Source organism: Ruditapes philippinarum, unplaced genomic scaffold (assembly GCF_026571515.1).
Source record: "Ruditapes philippinarum isolate M1 unplaced genomic scaffold, ASM2657151v2 ctg2821_1_1_1_1, whole genome shotgun sequence".
NCBI lineage: Eukaryota > Metazoa > Mollusca > Bivalvia > Venerida > Veneridae > Ruditapes > Ruditapes philippinarum.
In genome coordinates, this window is record NW_026863569.1 from 67,308 (window position 1) to 83,859 (window position 16,552).

Consider the following 16,552-nt stretch of genomic DNA (forward strand, 5'->3'; position numbering starts at 1 on the left):
TTTATTTTACACTCAAGATTATATATTTCGATTGTTTATGATGCAGCCTCACTTAATATATAGATTTGCCACATAAATCCATCTAAATATTTATAAAAATTTGCAATGAATTTTTCAATGTCGGCCATTTTGGACTATTACGTAGAGATTACGTAGTGATTGCAAGGGATAGTTCTTTATCCAATTGCGCATAAAAAGGAACACTTTACATTAACTTTTTTACTTTCGATATTAGCGCATGATAGCTTATAAATATATCTAAAAATCATTTGTTGAGGCTGTGACAAAAATTTATTTCGGTGCTAGGTTGAGTGCATTTCAGTTCTTACATAAACTCGTTTAAAATACATTTTTATTTTATGCTTTTCTGTGGATTACTGATTTATCCGTGAAAATTAAATTTGATAATTTCACAGTGAAAATTATCAAAATATAATTTCACACTTTTCAATGACGAAACTACTTTTTTGAGATTTTCCCCATGTGGTACCTCAATTTTATTTTTGCTTACAATTCTGACAATGTCAGGCTGTTTAAAGAAAAGCAAAGCTGAAATTGATAAATAACTTAAATGTCAAAAGTAATAAAAAGAAGAAAACTTACTTCTATTCATTTCAAAATCCAATCCCAAAATTTCGTCTCTAAATTTTTTTGTTTAATTTTTACAGTCTGAAAAATACATTCCTTCCACATGCAGATTGCTCTTGTTGACATTTGGGCATATTAAAGTATCCTACGAGCAATAACTGCCGTATGCTTTATGAAAAATTGAAAAGCATAGACAGCTATCAGCTCGTAGAACAAGTAAACCACCCACAGCGTTCCGAGCAAGTTCCAAGTTTTCCATTTTCATAGCTGCTTTTTTTAATGTTTTCACATCTGTCAACACTTATTTTTTGTCTGTTTTAATCCTCAAATATGTTTTCTTTCTTTTAAAAAGGTGTATGACTAACAAATCCAAATGATATCCCTCTGAATCAAACACAATTATTTTCCTCCCGTGAAATACACAACTTTAAAAAATGGCTGCCGCTTACATTTAACAAAGCCAGGTCTAATATAAAGACTTAGTTATATTCCGGTTCCGCTTGCAGACGGCATGCAAAAATAAACAAATAAACAATCAAAAACTGTAGTCCTGCCAATCAGAGAAAGGTTCTAAAAGTAACGTACACATGATTACTGACTCCATGCCTATGTTATTGAGTAAAGATAATAGTGCTAGAAACTGGTAATGTTCAAAGAAAAATCTACGTATGAAATCACCCCACCCACTCGCGCTGGAAGAACGCTAATGGTTACACGGTACTAAATTATATACGCTAGACACACGAAAGATGATATTGGGTAATAGAGACTAGTTTAAATGAAGTTAATGCTTATTGTGTTCCTAAAAACTTTTTGAAATATGGATAAAAAAGTTTGCAAATGGGGAAACACTGTATGAAAATAACGCACCCACTCGCGCTGAAAGAACGGTATAGGTTGTACAGTACTAAATTGTATATGCCTGCACAGACTATATTACATGCAAGATGATTTCTGAAGGATTAGAGACTATTAAAAAGGAAGTGTATGCTTCAAGTGTGCCCTACGCATTAAATATTGACAAACAACTTGGCAAAACACTGTCAGCAGCAAGACGGCCAGTTAACTTTAAGATTGTTGAGAAAGGGGGTAACTATGTTGTGGAAGCTGATGCTGCAAATTTTGAAGCGTTTCGTTCTGCGTGTAAATGTTATTATGACTATATTAAGCACTCCGGTGATGTTAAGGTGACCACTGAAAATAAGGAAGATCTAAAGGGAAACTTGGTGCAAGTTATTTGGTGGATTGAACACAGAAGAAGTGAACTTTTTTTACATATACTTTGAATTTTTACACTACAAAGTGCTCGTGCATGCTTAATGGCAAAAACCCTTTGGTATTCTTCGACTACGATCTACCAGGAATAATCAAGTACTTTAAAAATGATAAGGACATGTGTGAATTGAACAAAATACTTGCTGACGAAATACTAAAATTGCAAAGTTTGAGAAATGTGACTGTTACCACCAGTGAGATTATTGAACCACAAGGGACACTTGATAACGATATTTCATATTCCAAGGAGGAGCCTTCTGCTAGCCTAACTGCTAAGGGCCCCCCCCCCTTGCAGTAGTTTTATTTCAGATAAGGTGCAGACGTTGAAACAGGCAAGATCTATCAGCAAGATGTGTAGCATGTGTGCAGACGGGCGTGAAATAGTGGATGATGATGTGATTCAGTGTTCTAACTGCTCGGCTTGGTGCCACTTTGTGTGCACCAGACTACCACGGTATCAACTTTATGTATATAAGACATCAACACGAAAATACACATGTGAAGTGTGTGTGAAATGTCCAGAGGATTTCATAATACTTGAAAAGAAAACCCTTACGAAACAGGCTAGTGACAATGAAAGGAAAAGTTATGAATCAAAATCAACACAGTCTAGTTACATTGAAATAAACAGTCGTGAATCTAAATCAACACAGTGTAGTAACATTGAAATAAAAAATTGTGAATCAAAATCTACACAAACAGCTGCAGAAACTACTACCTACCAAAATAATGAAAGTTTAGAAATTGGACTTGTGAAAATTCTCGACCAGGTGTCAGAGGTGAACAAACACCTGCAGAAATTAGATGTACCAAATGACATTCAAGATTTACGTACAGAACTTGAAAAACAGCGTGAATGCAACACAAGATCAAATGTTGAAAAACAATTTGAAAGTAGAGAAAATAGAGAAAAGTCAAAAAATAGTCAGTTAATCATTGAACTAGAGAAAGAGAAAGCAAAGAACAGTAAAATGACTATAGAAATGGAACTTGAAAAAGCAAAGGAGAAATCAAGATACAGTAAACTATTGTATGAATCAGAGACTGAAAAAGTGAAACTGAAAAGTGAGATTGAGTCAAATAACATTAAACTATCTTGTCAGGAAAAATCTCAGAATATCTTCCATACTGAACTGAATATGATGGAAAAACGATTTAAGCAGAAATGTGACGAAATAGTTGAACAAGATAATTTGATTAGAAACCTGAAGTGTCAAATTAAAAAGCTGGATGAGGAAATGTTAAGTATAAAACTCTTATTAAGTGCTGATAATGCCACTCAACCTTGGGAAACTGTCGCTGTAAACAATAACAAATCAACCACAACACAAACAAATGAAAAAGTCACGAAAGCAACAGAGACTCTTGAGCAAAATCCACATACAAATACAGACAAGAGAAACAATCAAGATAGACGGAAATCAAATCATAGCCAGGATAGCATTAACAGAGACAAACCGACCATTATAGGAAAAAGATACCCAGATCAGTCAAAAAGTAACACCCATAACAAACACATGTTAATGGTAGGAACTTCAAACATTAAATATCTCAGTGCAAAGTACATGGCTGACTTTGGGAGAAATAATCTGTATGTAAAGAAACACATAAGATATTCTTTGAAGGACACAAAAGATTTTATAAAAGGATATGAGGGAATTCAGCCCGACATGCTTGCATACCTAGTAACCTGTAATGACCTGGAGAAAAATAAATGTGACGACATAGTCCGAGATATGGAAGACCTTATCGATACCACAAATACTATGTTTGGCAATAAGCCTATTGTCATATCTCTACCACTACCAAGGAAGGAGAGGGACATCAACTTGAAGGCGCAACAAGTGTCGGCGGCTTTCAGAAACAAGCTCTAAAGATTCCAGAATGTGACATTCAGTGACAACTGTAACCTTACATATAGGGGACTACCCCTAGATGGAATACTGTGTGATAAGAAACATCTATCAAGGTGGGGAACAGAAACTTTAGCAAGAAACCTGAGGGATGACTTTGCTGAACTGGTGATTAAGGGACAGTAGATAGCCTATAATGTGACAATTAATAGTATAAATTTGTATACTGGTATTAAGATCATAATATGTTGTTTTGTAATATCTAGCAACCTTCATAGTATAAGTTTGTATGCATGTGTATTAAGATCATAGTATGTTGTTTTTTAATACCAAGCAACCTTAATAGTATAAATTTGTATGCATGTGTATTAAGATCATAATATGTTGTTTTGTAATATCTAGCAACCTTAATAGTATAAATTTGTATGCATGTGTATTAAGATCATAATATGTTGTTTTGTAATATCTAGCAACCTTAATAGTATAAATTTGTATGCATGTGTATTAAGATCATAATATGTTGTTTTGTAATATCTAGCAACCTGAGTCATTATTTACTGTTGCTCTAAGCAGTACTTTTTAGTAAATATAAATATATATTTTTCTTTCTTTCCTCTCAGTCTTAACGGAAAATAAATTAATAACTCAGTTAAAAATAAGATAAAATAAATGATAATATTGATTTTTAAACATTAATTTAAAAATGTATCAGATCTATAATTTCTATAAGATCTTGCTCTATGTGAACAGTCAATTTAACAAGTAATGTAATTTTGTTTTGTCAATGTATTGGCTAATGTTATATGAGTCAGTATTACAATTAAGGTAAATAAATGTTAGATGGTTGTACTGTATATTCAGTAAAATTCATTCTATTTATGAAGAAAATTTATCATGTGTTACGTGTTAACATTTAGGAGCAGTAGAATTCTCCGTTGCAATTATTTGTATATCTCACATTATACTTACATTTGGAGAATTTTAATGATGTTAAGTATTTTAGGAGTTCAAACATGATTTGATGACACTTTGCCTTATGAGGCCGACTACAGTTATTTGGTTGTTTGTTACTGTTGTATAGTTGTTACTTAATATGTATCAGAATTTGGGAAGTTTTTTAAGGATTGGATGCTGGAATGTTAATGGTCTGACAAATAAGCTTACAGAAAAGGAATTTATTAGAAGTATTGAAGGTTTAAGATATTCTCTGCTTACAAGAGACAAAATGTGATATAGAAAAGGGTATTTGCATTGATGATTATGTGACTCATGCTGTTTATAGACCAACAGAGAAAAAATTATCCTGTGTCTGGAGGGAATGTTATTTTTACTTAATCCTGGTATAATCTCAGGCATTTCAATATCTGAAAATACATGTAGTGAAATTCAATGGTTTGAAACTATGTAAACATTATTTTTCATTGGAAAATGATCTTTATATTTGCTTTACTTATATGGCACCAGAATACTCTTCATATGTATTAAGACATAACTTAGACATTTTATCTATTATTGAAAAAGATATAAGCCATTATAGTAATTTAGGAGATATTATGCTTTTTGGGGATACAAATGCCAGAACAGGAGTTGAAAATGATTTGTTAGATGCTAATTGTTAACACATTTGCCTGCCCCATTTTTGAAGGGGAATACTGGGTCATTTCTGAAAGAAAAAGCCAAGATAGTGTTTGTAATAGTAGAGGTAAGGAATTCATTGATTTATGCATATCTGCAAACTTAGTTATTTTAAATGGGCGGACTTTTGGAGATTTAGGTGGAAAGCCCACATGTTTTCAGTATAATGGAAACAGTGTTGTTGATTATTGTGTTGTTATTGATGAGCTATTTGATAAAGTTTTGTATTTTCAAGTAGAGAACCATATTCCATTTTTTAAGTGATCATGCTAAATTGAATGTAAAAACTGTATGCAAAATTCAAAAATGTTAACATTGAAAGTACACTTTTAGATATGCCTACATCCTGGAAATGGACAGATACATCTAGTTTAGATTTTAAAATTGCTCTTTCCTCTATTGAAATTAAACAGAAAAATTGAGAGTTTTGACAGTGATCCTTTGCAAAATGTTGATCAAATGGTAAACTAATCTTAATGACATTTTGTATACTGCCTGTAACAAATCAATGAAGAAAAAGTTAAAAGTTAAGAAAACTAGACCGGTCCAGTCAAAAAAAAAGAATGGTTTGATAGTGACCTTAGTATGATGCGTAAAGAATTACTACGCAGAAAAGTTCACTGTATTCTAGAAAGCCGTATGACAATATTTTAAAAGGATCATTCTATAAGTATAGAAAAATTTATAAACGTTGTTGTAAGCAAAAGATGAATACCTTTAAAAAAGGGATTATTTCTAGATTAGATAGTATGTTAGGTTAATAATCCATCTGAAATATTGGGAATTAGTTAAAGATCTTAGGAGGAAGCCTAGCAAATGATCCTGCTAATAAGATATCGGCAAAGGATGGAATAAAACATTTTACAAATCTTTTTTGTGTAAAGAAGGAGTTTGAACATATTGACAAGAAAATATGCTGATTTACTTCAAATTGTTGAAAAAATGAAAACCTTCAATGAGCTAGACTTTGCAATTTTCTGAAAAAGAAATATCCAAAGCCATTTCTTCATTGAAAAAACAAAAAATCTTCTGGTCTTGACTCCATTACTAATGAAATGATTAAAGCTAGCCAAAGTTTTCTTTTTGTCAAGTTTTTAAAAAATTGTTTAATTGTATACTTTCAAGCGGTGTTTATCCATCTTCATGGAAAGTTGGTTATATTAAAGCAATTCATAAAGGTGGTGATACTAATGACCCCAACTGCTATAGGAGTATATCTGTTATGCCATGTCTATCAAAGGTATTTAATTGTATAATGAATAATAGATTACAAAATTTATAGATAATGGAATTATTAATGAAGCACAAATTGGGTTCCAACCCAATTCCAGAACATCTGATCACATGTTTGTAGTGAAAACATTGATAGATAAATTTTTCAGCAAGGGACCTAATTATATACATGCTTTGTTGATTTTGCAAAGGCATTTGATAATGTTATTCACTCCCTTCTTTTGTATAAACTATGTAATACTGGCATATCTGGACCTTTTTTCAACGTTGTTAAAAAACATGTTATTGCTCAAATGTGATGCACATAAAAGTTGGTAATAAGTTAACAGAAAAAAACATTCTCTCCCCAGATGGGGGTGCGTCAAGGGGACAATCTTAGCCCAAATCTTTTTAAGATGTTTATTAATGACTTGCCAGCTGTATTTGATAGTAGTGATGACCAAGTGTGTCTAAATGATGTAAAAATTAGTTGTTTGTTGTATGCAGATGATTTGTTATTGTTGTAAACTACACCAAAAGGTTTACAGAATTGTTTGAATAAGTTATCAACATTTTGTGACAATAATGGTCTTATAGTAAATCTTAAAAATACAAGTATTTTGACCTTTTGTAAAAGTGGAAGGCTTTCTAGTAGAAATTCTACTTTAAGGGAACTGAAGTTAATCATGTTAAAAGTTATAAATATCTCGGAATTATTTTTGCATCATCTGGTACTTTCAGTTACTGCCAAGAAGATCTTTATAAAAGAGCACTGAAAGCAAGTTTTAAGATTAGTAAGGTTTTTGGTCAGCTACACCAAAATGTTGACACTATCATCCATCTTTTTGATCATACTATTAAACCCATTCTTCTGTATGGTAGTGAGATTTGGGGTATACCAAATATTAGTAGTTCTATTGTTAAAAAAAAAACAGATTATGTGTTGTTGAAATCCTTTGGAAATATGTCCTGTGATAAGATGCATGTGAAATTTTTAAAATATATTCTGGGTGTACACAAAAAAAACATCAAATGAGGCAGTATGCGGTGAACTAGGACGGTATCCACTATTTATTGATGTAATATGTAGTTATGTTAAGTTTTATCAAAGACTGCTAAATGGAAATGTTAGCAAATTACTATCTGCTGCCTTTATTGAAAGTCAAACATTATTTACGGATAATAAAGTTTGCTAGGTTTCTTGTGTACAACATTGTTTTAAGCATTTTAGGTATATCTGATGCTGGTTTAACCAATAAGAACTTAGTAATGTTGTTAAACTCAAGTTAGTGAAAATGTACCAAACCAACTGGTGTTTGAATATCTCGGGTACTGAAAGGGAAACTTAGAACATACTCTTTGTTTAAACAAAGGTTTTGTAGAAAAGTGTACTTTAGACATATTAAGGACAAAGATATAAGAACTTTCTTCACCAAGTTTAGAGTAAGTGCACACAGATTGAATATAGAAACAGGCAGATATAAAAAGATCCCAGTAAATCAAAGGTATTGTAACTGTTGCTCTTCCAATCTTGTAGAAGATGAAATTCATTTTTCCATGTGTTGTACAAAATTTGATAGTAATAGAGAACTACTATTTAGACAAATTGAAATATCAAATAAGAACTTTTGTATGTTGAATAATAAGCAGAAATTTGTTTGGTTAATGTCCTCGGAAGACCCTAGAGTCTTGAATGTCTTTTCTAAATACCTACTCGAAATTTATAATAAAAGAAACCTCATGTTAAGTAGTACTTTTAGTAATAAAAATTTGTCAGACCATTGAATGTATATTATTGTACTTGAATATCGAATGAGTAATTATAGTTTTTTTTAAATACTGTTTTATTTATTTACTTCTTATTTTAACATTACTATGCCTGTGTTATTTGTTTTTCCAATAGTACGAATTAAGCTTTAGTTACTTTATTGTCTTCATTTCTACCATACAATACACAATTTGTTGGTTGATATATTTTGTTTTATGCCTTGTGTTTTATGCTTGTGATTATATATGTCATATAGTATGACCCTTGATTGGTGAAATAAAATTATTCTATTCTATTCTATTCTATTCTATTCTATTCTATAAATTCGCAGTAAGTAACAGAAATATGGATGGATGGTTGGAATTTTTCTCCTCTCTTCTTGTTTGTTTTTATTATTAAAACAAGCGATCATTCATATTTTTTTAACAAAATAAATAATATCACTGTCATTTAATGTTGATTGTCGGACTTATTTTTCAGCTCAAGACTTCTTGTTTTTTAATGAGAAATTCCGACTAAATGGGGCTCTCAATGGGGAAAACAGATTTTAATATTTACGTTAATATTATGGAAATTTCGTTTTAACTTTTTTTTTTAGCATAAAATAAAAAGAAAATTTGTTTGTTTGTTGTGTAAGATGTAATTTTATTTCATCTCGTGAACTTTAAAAACAGTATTCTCACTCGTGGCTACGCCACTCGTGAGAATACTGTTTTTAAAGCCCACTCGATGAAATAAAATTTCATCTTACACACAAACAAACAAATATCCTCTATCTAACTACCTTACAGTATAGATCTACATGTAAATGATGATCAAAATTTATCGCTTAAACGTTCTACATGTAGCTAAAGTTGTTAAAAACTTAAAATGATTACGATGTTTTAATAAAGGTTTAGAAACGTTTTCATTTTGCGTACGTTTTAGCGTGCGTATATCGTTTAGCGTATTTCGTTTAGCGTATATCGTTTTGCGTGCGTCTGCGTATTTCGTTTCGTTTTGCGTGCGTATAACGTGCGTTCGTATAGCGTGTAACGTGCGTTCGTATAGCGTGTAACGTGCGTTTTGCGTGTAAACTGACACGTTCACCCTACTATATCAATCGACGGCGTTTGTTCACAACCTCTGGCGGAAACTGTTCGTGCAAGTAGAAACTTGTTCCATTCAGATTAAAACGCTGCCTCCTGACGTGTTCACGATCCTTGAAATATGAGAACATACATACCATTTTACGATTGTATCGCTTATTTGGGTCACTACTCTGAGATCCTATACAATGTGCGCGCTCAATCTTTATTCCATCTAAAATTTCCTAAGCTAGCTTCAAATTGTCGCACAAATGCTTCCGTAATATTTGTTCCGTGTCTGCCGGTTTCTCATAGAAATTTCAGGAACACCTCCAAATAATAGGTTATTTCTCATTTGCTGCGATTTTAGATTTAAAATTTCACCTTTTAATTCAGTATTGAGTTTTTGAAGGTCTTCTATTTTTGAATCATTGCTTGAGCCCGAGAATTCGACAACTTCAACACTTTCTTCTAGCTTGTTAATTTTATCGTCAGTGCACTTTTTGTTTTCATGAATATTAAGCAACATTTTCTTCAAATCATTTTCAAAGTTATCAACTTTCTTCTCCAAATTATCTAACGTTTTCAATTTCAATTCAACATTTTCGATTTTACCTTCTATTTTCTTCAGAATATAATTATATCAGCATAAGAAGGCGATGAATGAACCGACGCAGGGCTTTCAGCACTTTTCTTCCCAGTTTTACTCACATTCCCAATATCTACTGAAGAACTTGAATTAGATAAAGACTGATTTTCTATATTTGAAAAAAACTTGATCATCAAACAGTACACTGTTAGTTGTGTAAAAATTTGACTTACAGAGATGCCGTTTGAAAAGTTATATTCATATAGTTCCTCTGACGGGCCTCCTTCCGCTTGTTTATAAATTTTACTCAAATGCACAAATTCATCGTCCGTACTACTTCCCTTTTTCCGTTTTGCTTTTTTTCTGCATGATTTATTCATTATAACATTCACACATATAAGTCCATATTTCACTATCGTAAAAACTCAATATATGATGAGAAAACTTTAATTATTAGATAGACATATAAACCGTGTCTTTTCAATACCACGTGAAAATACATGCATATATGTAATATTTACACTGACATTATGAACACATAATTAGTATTGCTAAATAATTTGTACAAAGTACGGCCATAAAGGTTAGTATATAATTCAGGTGGATTATATTCTATTGATTTATATAACAAAATATTTTAAAAATGTGTATATAGGTTCATTGTTCATTCATTTACAAAGGTTAAGATGTCTGGATTACGCTCGCGTTTCTTCAAAGAAGCATAAACATACATACAGGGAATAAAATTATTTGTCATTATTTGTCAAATCATTATATTGCTTTTGCGGTGAATAGTGTGATTTTCCTTTTTTATAATAGACAAGATTGCAATGTAATCTTCTTGTAGTATTTGAAAGCAATATAAGTATGAAATGTTATATTTTGTTTAAGTCTAAATCGTGACTGTGTCAACCAAGATGTACCCAAAACGAAAGTTTTTACATTTTTTAGGTACCGATCAGATCTTAACATAGAAAATATATAGAATAAAAAGAAATATGCCATGACTTAGCAGCATTGAATCCTTAGAAGGCAAAATGTTTATACGTTTCCATTTCAGACAGATTTCTAACGAAATTCTATTCATGGCAATGTATTTCCTGAATTTCTCATTAATATAAATTGACAAATCTGATTTTATACATTTTAGAATATCGCTAATTAATGCAATAGAAAAACTTGGAACATGTCATTCCTTATTGATACAAAAGTTGAATTATGTATTTGTCAGGAAATATTGGCTTTATAACAGCATGACCCTAAGCTTAATTAGTTGTTCGAAAAATGAAAAGTGAATGAATGACTAATCTATATAATACCCTCTTCAGTCAGCGGGGTCAAAACAAGCTTCTTTCTTCACACCTGGCACAAGTTTATAATGTGCATTGTACATGACAAATGCAAATATTTATCGTTCAAAATCTTTGGGATCCATCCTATTATATAAATACTTAAACAATAACATTGACAAACATACACAGACAAGCATCATGCACGATTTTGCGATTAGAGCAAGTTCTTTATATGAGAACAGCGGAAAAATTGAAAGCAATCGCGGATATGACCTGACCTAAAAGAAAATACGTTTAATGAGTACATCAACTACATTCGAGTATGTTTCTGTAAAAACTCTCAATAAGGTGTTGTTAAAAGTTGTAACATATTATCTTGTTTTCTGGTGAAAGGTTTATACGTATTACATATACTTTTATACGTTTAGCATAAAATATGGCAATTAAGTGAGATGATGTGTTTGTTATTTTTAAAAATAAATATCGAATGTGTTCATGTGAGACAGTGGCGTACAAATATAGTTTAATTTAATTTGCCTATTTTATCGGAAAACAGTTTATACATTGCAGATAAAATGTTAGGACTTATAATTTGGACAAACAGAGCGTAATAAGTTGCACTCGGCACCTTAAAGAACAGAAGGCAAAGACTGACTTATTCACTTGTAAGAAGAGACAATTAACCTCAATATAATAACCAGTAAATAACAAATATTCATATCACGGCAATAAAACAGAAAAGATGCTTATGCAATATACAAAGATATCTCAATGAGCAGTCAAAAATGAGTAAATGCCTGAGGTTTATTACCGAATGAATATTTCAAAACGCTTTTATAACCCGCCGACTGCCATCTAAACTATCGGAAAGTTGACCGTTGCCTTCCGCCGCCACGACGATAGATATCTCTGCTCACAACAGAAAATTATAATAAAAGGTTTTCTTATGCTTAAATGTTTGTAGCATAAAATGTGTTACACAAAATAAATAAATAGCGACAATAACTTCGTGCTTAAACCTTCTCTGGCTTCTAGTTTCTTAAGTAAAACAAGCAATAAATCAGTATAAGTATACTCTTACAAGTTTAATGCCATTTAATTTATCTATTATGTAAGCCAATTATTAAATAAATGTCAATGTGATGTTAAAATCTACTGGTTATAAGAAATTTAACGCCTTCTCTGCATGTTATCGTAAAGTTATGTGAGACATTAAGGGTTGGTTATTTTAATTGAGAAAATCCTTTTAATTGTATAAATGATATCAACAATACTGACTCACAAATTTAACAGTGCCGTACTAGTATAAGATAATTACAAATTTAAACTTCTTTCACGAAAAATAAAGAAAAAGGCCAATTATGCATCATAAATGCTATCATTACTATTTCACAAACACACAAACACTTTATTTTTAAATAATGTTATCTTGTTACATTTTCCAAAACAAGTCTCGTTTGTCAAACAGATGAATTTCTTTTCTTATATTTGCAATTCGTATTGTTTTCATGACTCAATATTTTGTATTGAAGTCAAAATACTACTTTGGTTATATTTTGCTTCCTTTATGACACATAGCTGTACATTTAAGGTTACTTCCTTCAGCTGTTTAACATCTAACACAATTTAAATCCATTATTAAAAGATCATTTTACACATGTTTGACATTTCTTAACAATTAAATAAATATTGATTTCTGAGGAATAATGTGACCTTAATTACTTTGCAAAATGTCATTTTACCTACTTAAATCTTTACATTTTAAGCATATATTTTAATCAGAGTAAACACTTTCACGAAATACTAATGCATTGCTTTCTTACAAACGGACATAAAAATTACAGAAGGGCATTACATGCGGTTATAAAAGCAGTGTTTGGGATTTTAAAATTCTTATTTTTACTCGCCTTTGACAAATAGTAAAACAAATAGAAACCAAACCGATCGCATTGTAAAATGAACTAATAATGCTCTTAAATCATTAAATTTGCACCGTATTGTCATAAAAACAACAATACATTTCTTTATTGGACTAAGTTGATTTTCAATGACAGTTGATAGTGTATTATCATAAAGACACCTTTAACTTTTTGCCCTTTCATTTTATATTTACACCTACTTGTGGGTACGCTGTATTTTAAAAATTCACTGTTTGTAAAACCAACATGTATTCTAAAGGATCGTGCTTGTCTGTTGTGTTCTTATTAATATAATTAAAACATTCCTATATCAATTGATAAACATATGCTTCAGATTAGTGCCAATCTTAAATTGGAATTATGACTTTGTGATATGATCTCTGACTCTATTTCAAAATCTATTTTATTTAGTTTTCTTTTACTTAAGGACCATTTTCTTGGAATGGCATCAAAGTGTTACAATGTACCGCAGTATTTACACATCTTCTTAAAATGGTGTTAGAGAGTGTGGACAGTAGCCTGCCTGTACCACTAACGCAATCAAACTGAGTCTGCAACATGTTTATGTCTCCTACTCTAAAACAATTTGGGGCTGTCATTTGATATTAACAGAAGATGTTTCAAGCGTTGCTTTAAGATAACAGCTAAATAAGTAAGACATCTCACTATGTGTAGTTATAAAACTTAAATAACTGAAAACCGATACAAATGAAAATTACATACTAAACTTACAAAGTCAATTATGCACAATTTCTCACTTGTTTTACCTTAAGGCAGGGGTTTTGTACTATCCCAGATGTCTCGAATAAAGCCAATTAATTTAATAATACACATATTTAATAATAATACACGGTCTATATAATCTATACTCTAAATACTGTGCTATAAAAACGAAATTAAAAAAAAACTCAGTGCGCCTGCAGCGTCACTTATTTCATAATTGATGGCACATATCGTTAATTTGCAATATAACTAAAGAAGGAATAGACAGTAGGTCGTTCTTTTATACGGTAAGTTACCAATTGCCATCGGGTAAATATAGCGAAATAACTAGAATACAAGATAGATCAGCGAGTGCATTAGAATATATCAGCCTTCCTTTTTATATTAAGGGTAATGATATATAAGAGGCTCATTATTTCTCAGAAACGAAAAATATTTTCGTTTTTAAAAAAGGGAAAATATGAGTTTTATTACTTTTAATAAATTATTTAAGAGCATGTTAGTTGTTTATCACCTGCAAAAATGGTGCTAAATGTGCAATTTTATGTCACAAAATTAGCAAAATGTAACCAAGTAGTATTTTGAATTCCATGCAAATACTAAATAACTATAAGTGCACTAAATACAAAAACTAGAAGCAAAACGTGTTCTTTGTTTTTGTCTTGTTTGTTTGATTTTCTTTCTGTCTTAATTTCAAAACTTGATATTTCTCGTACAAAATTGTAACTTGAAGGACACTCGGCGAATACCAAACAGGAACGGTGAAATGAATTATGTGTATTTTCTATTGTTCGTGTTTGTGCTGTTGTTTTATTGGGTTTCCTTTTGACACATTTAGGCAGATACAATCCTTCTGTACTAATAAATATTTTCATACAGCACAACGTTCATGTTGTGAAACTATTGGAGGAAATAAATCGTACACTATTTATCTTGACAAACACGGATAAACTAAATGTCGTCCACGGTAGGATATGAGATATCACAGTATGGAATGATTTATATGAAGCGGTGCTATTGCTTTGTAACTACAAGGGGTAAAACTAATCAGCGAAAATACATATTTAGTATGTCATTCAACCATCTTTGAGTATTTATAACAAATCCTTTAAGACCGATTATTTGTATTGATGTTTGACATTTACTTTCAGATATTCTCTAAGTATGTTAAAAGATGCATGTTGAGCAGGCGCTATCAGCAAAACATTTTCTTGATATACTTTAATGTATTACTTTCTTAGTGGTTTGCACCTTTTATATATTTGTCAATTTGCTTTTTCATTTCAGTCGACTGTATCTTTATTCTAGAAGTAACTTACGAATGTTTTGAAGTACTATTTTAGGTTCTTAGAGGATATCACTTATATAAAAATGTATTAATATGTATTAAAAATTGTTAGGTAAAGCAGTTATTTTACATACAACAACAGCTTCTGGTAACATCTTTTATACAAATTGGGTTTACGTTTTTTACAAATTCTAAACACTAATGTACACTCATTTTAGAAAATAACTTCAAACGTGAAAAGATTCCAAAATCATTGCAACGTATCACATAAAATACACATATATACAATGCATATAATTATATTAATATCATATTATTATTTTGTCTGATAATTGCCGATGCATCGATTCCAAATACATTTTCTCCAAAAAGTATAGTAATGTCTACTAATTAAGAAGAATTTGGTTAAAATGAAAAAGAATTATTATCTCAATTTGTTATTCCAGCTCTCTATAAGCGTGTGACTTGTAGTAATGTGCCACTATACATTGCCATGCTTCATGTAATCAGCCATGTGTATTTATTCAAATTGGATAATTATCTTACCGTGGCATTTGGCTTTATTTAATAAATTAATAATAAAGTTATTTTAAAAGAATATCATCTTTGATTTCAATTTTTGTGGGTATGTTTGTTTTGTTTGTTTCATTTTACGCCTTTTCCCAACATTATTTCATTCATATAGGCGGGAAGTTTCCCAACCATCGTTCCTGGAGAGTAACACCAGTACCAGACTACCTTCATCCGCGCTAAACTACCAAAGCATCTCCCGGGGATCGAAGCACGCCAGAGAGGTAACTGGATTAGCTGTCATCGACTCTAACCCCTCGACCACTTTGTTCAAGTAATTTATTTGTTATTAAACCTACTTTTTTTGAACTATAAGAAGGTTGGCAATACTGTTTTGAGACTGAATGAAAAAGAAGAACTGTTTTATGGGATGCACTGAAGCTATGTTACAAATTTGCATGTTTATCTAACATACACTATTCCTTAAAATGTTTAATAAATACTGCGAAGTAAACACATACAATTAACATTTTAAAACGCACAGACAAACAATTATCGGAGCACTCATGACGTCACGTCATCTATATTGCCTAGTCTGACGAGAGAACATTGGAACCCATTTGACACCATCGCAACGTATATGTTGTTTTCTTTTTCATTATAATATAAGAACTGTTCATTTAAACAGACTTTTATTTCACCCTTAAAGAATCATCTTGCAACACAGACTGCATAGTGTAAATGGCACTTTCACTTACCGCGTAAAATGTTTGTCTCTCAAACGGTTATTCTAGCGAAAAGTCAGTGTCCTGGATAATATTGTATCGACCTTA

At 31.2% G+C, this 16,552-nt stretch overlaps 1 protein-coding gene across 1 annotated transcript; it reads left to right on the forward strand.

The window, feature by feature from the left end:
• The first annotated feature begins 2,213 nt into the window (after positions 1-2,213).
• On the forward strand, positions 2,214-3,737 carry LOC132722526 (synaptonemal complex protein 1-like). The gene has a single exon (XM_060707033.1). The coding sequence runs from the start codon at positions 2,214-2,216 to the stop codon at positions 3,735-3,737; it is 1,524 nt and encodes a 507-aa protein (XP_060563016.1).
• The last annotated feature ends 12,815 nt before the right edge of the window (positions 3,738-16,552 follow it).

What these genes read in the sequence shown, in the direction of transcription:
- LOC132722526 (XM_060707033.1), top strand. Translation starts at nt 2,214, where the DNA reads ATGTGTAGCATGTGTGCAGACGGGCGTGAAATAGTGGATGATGATGTG.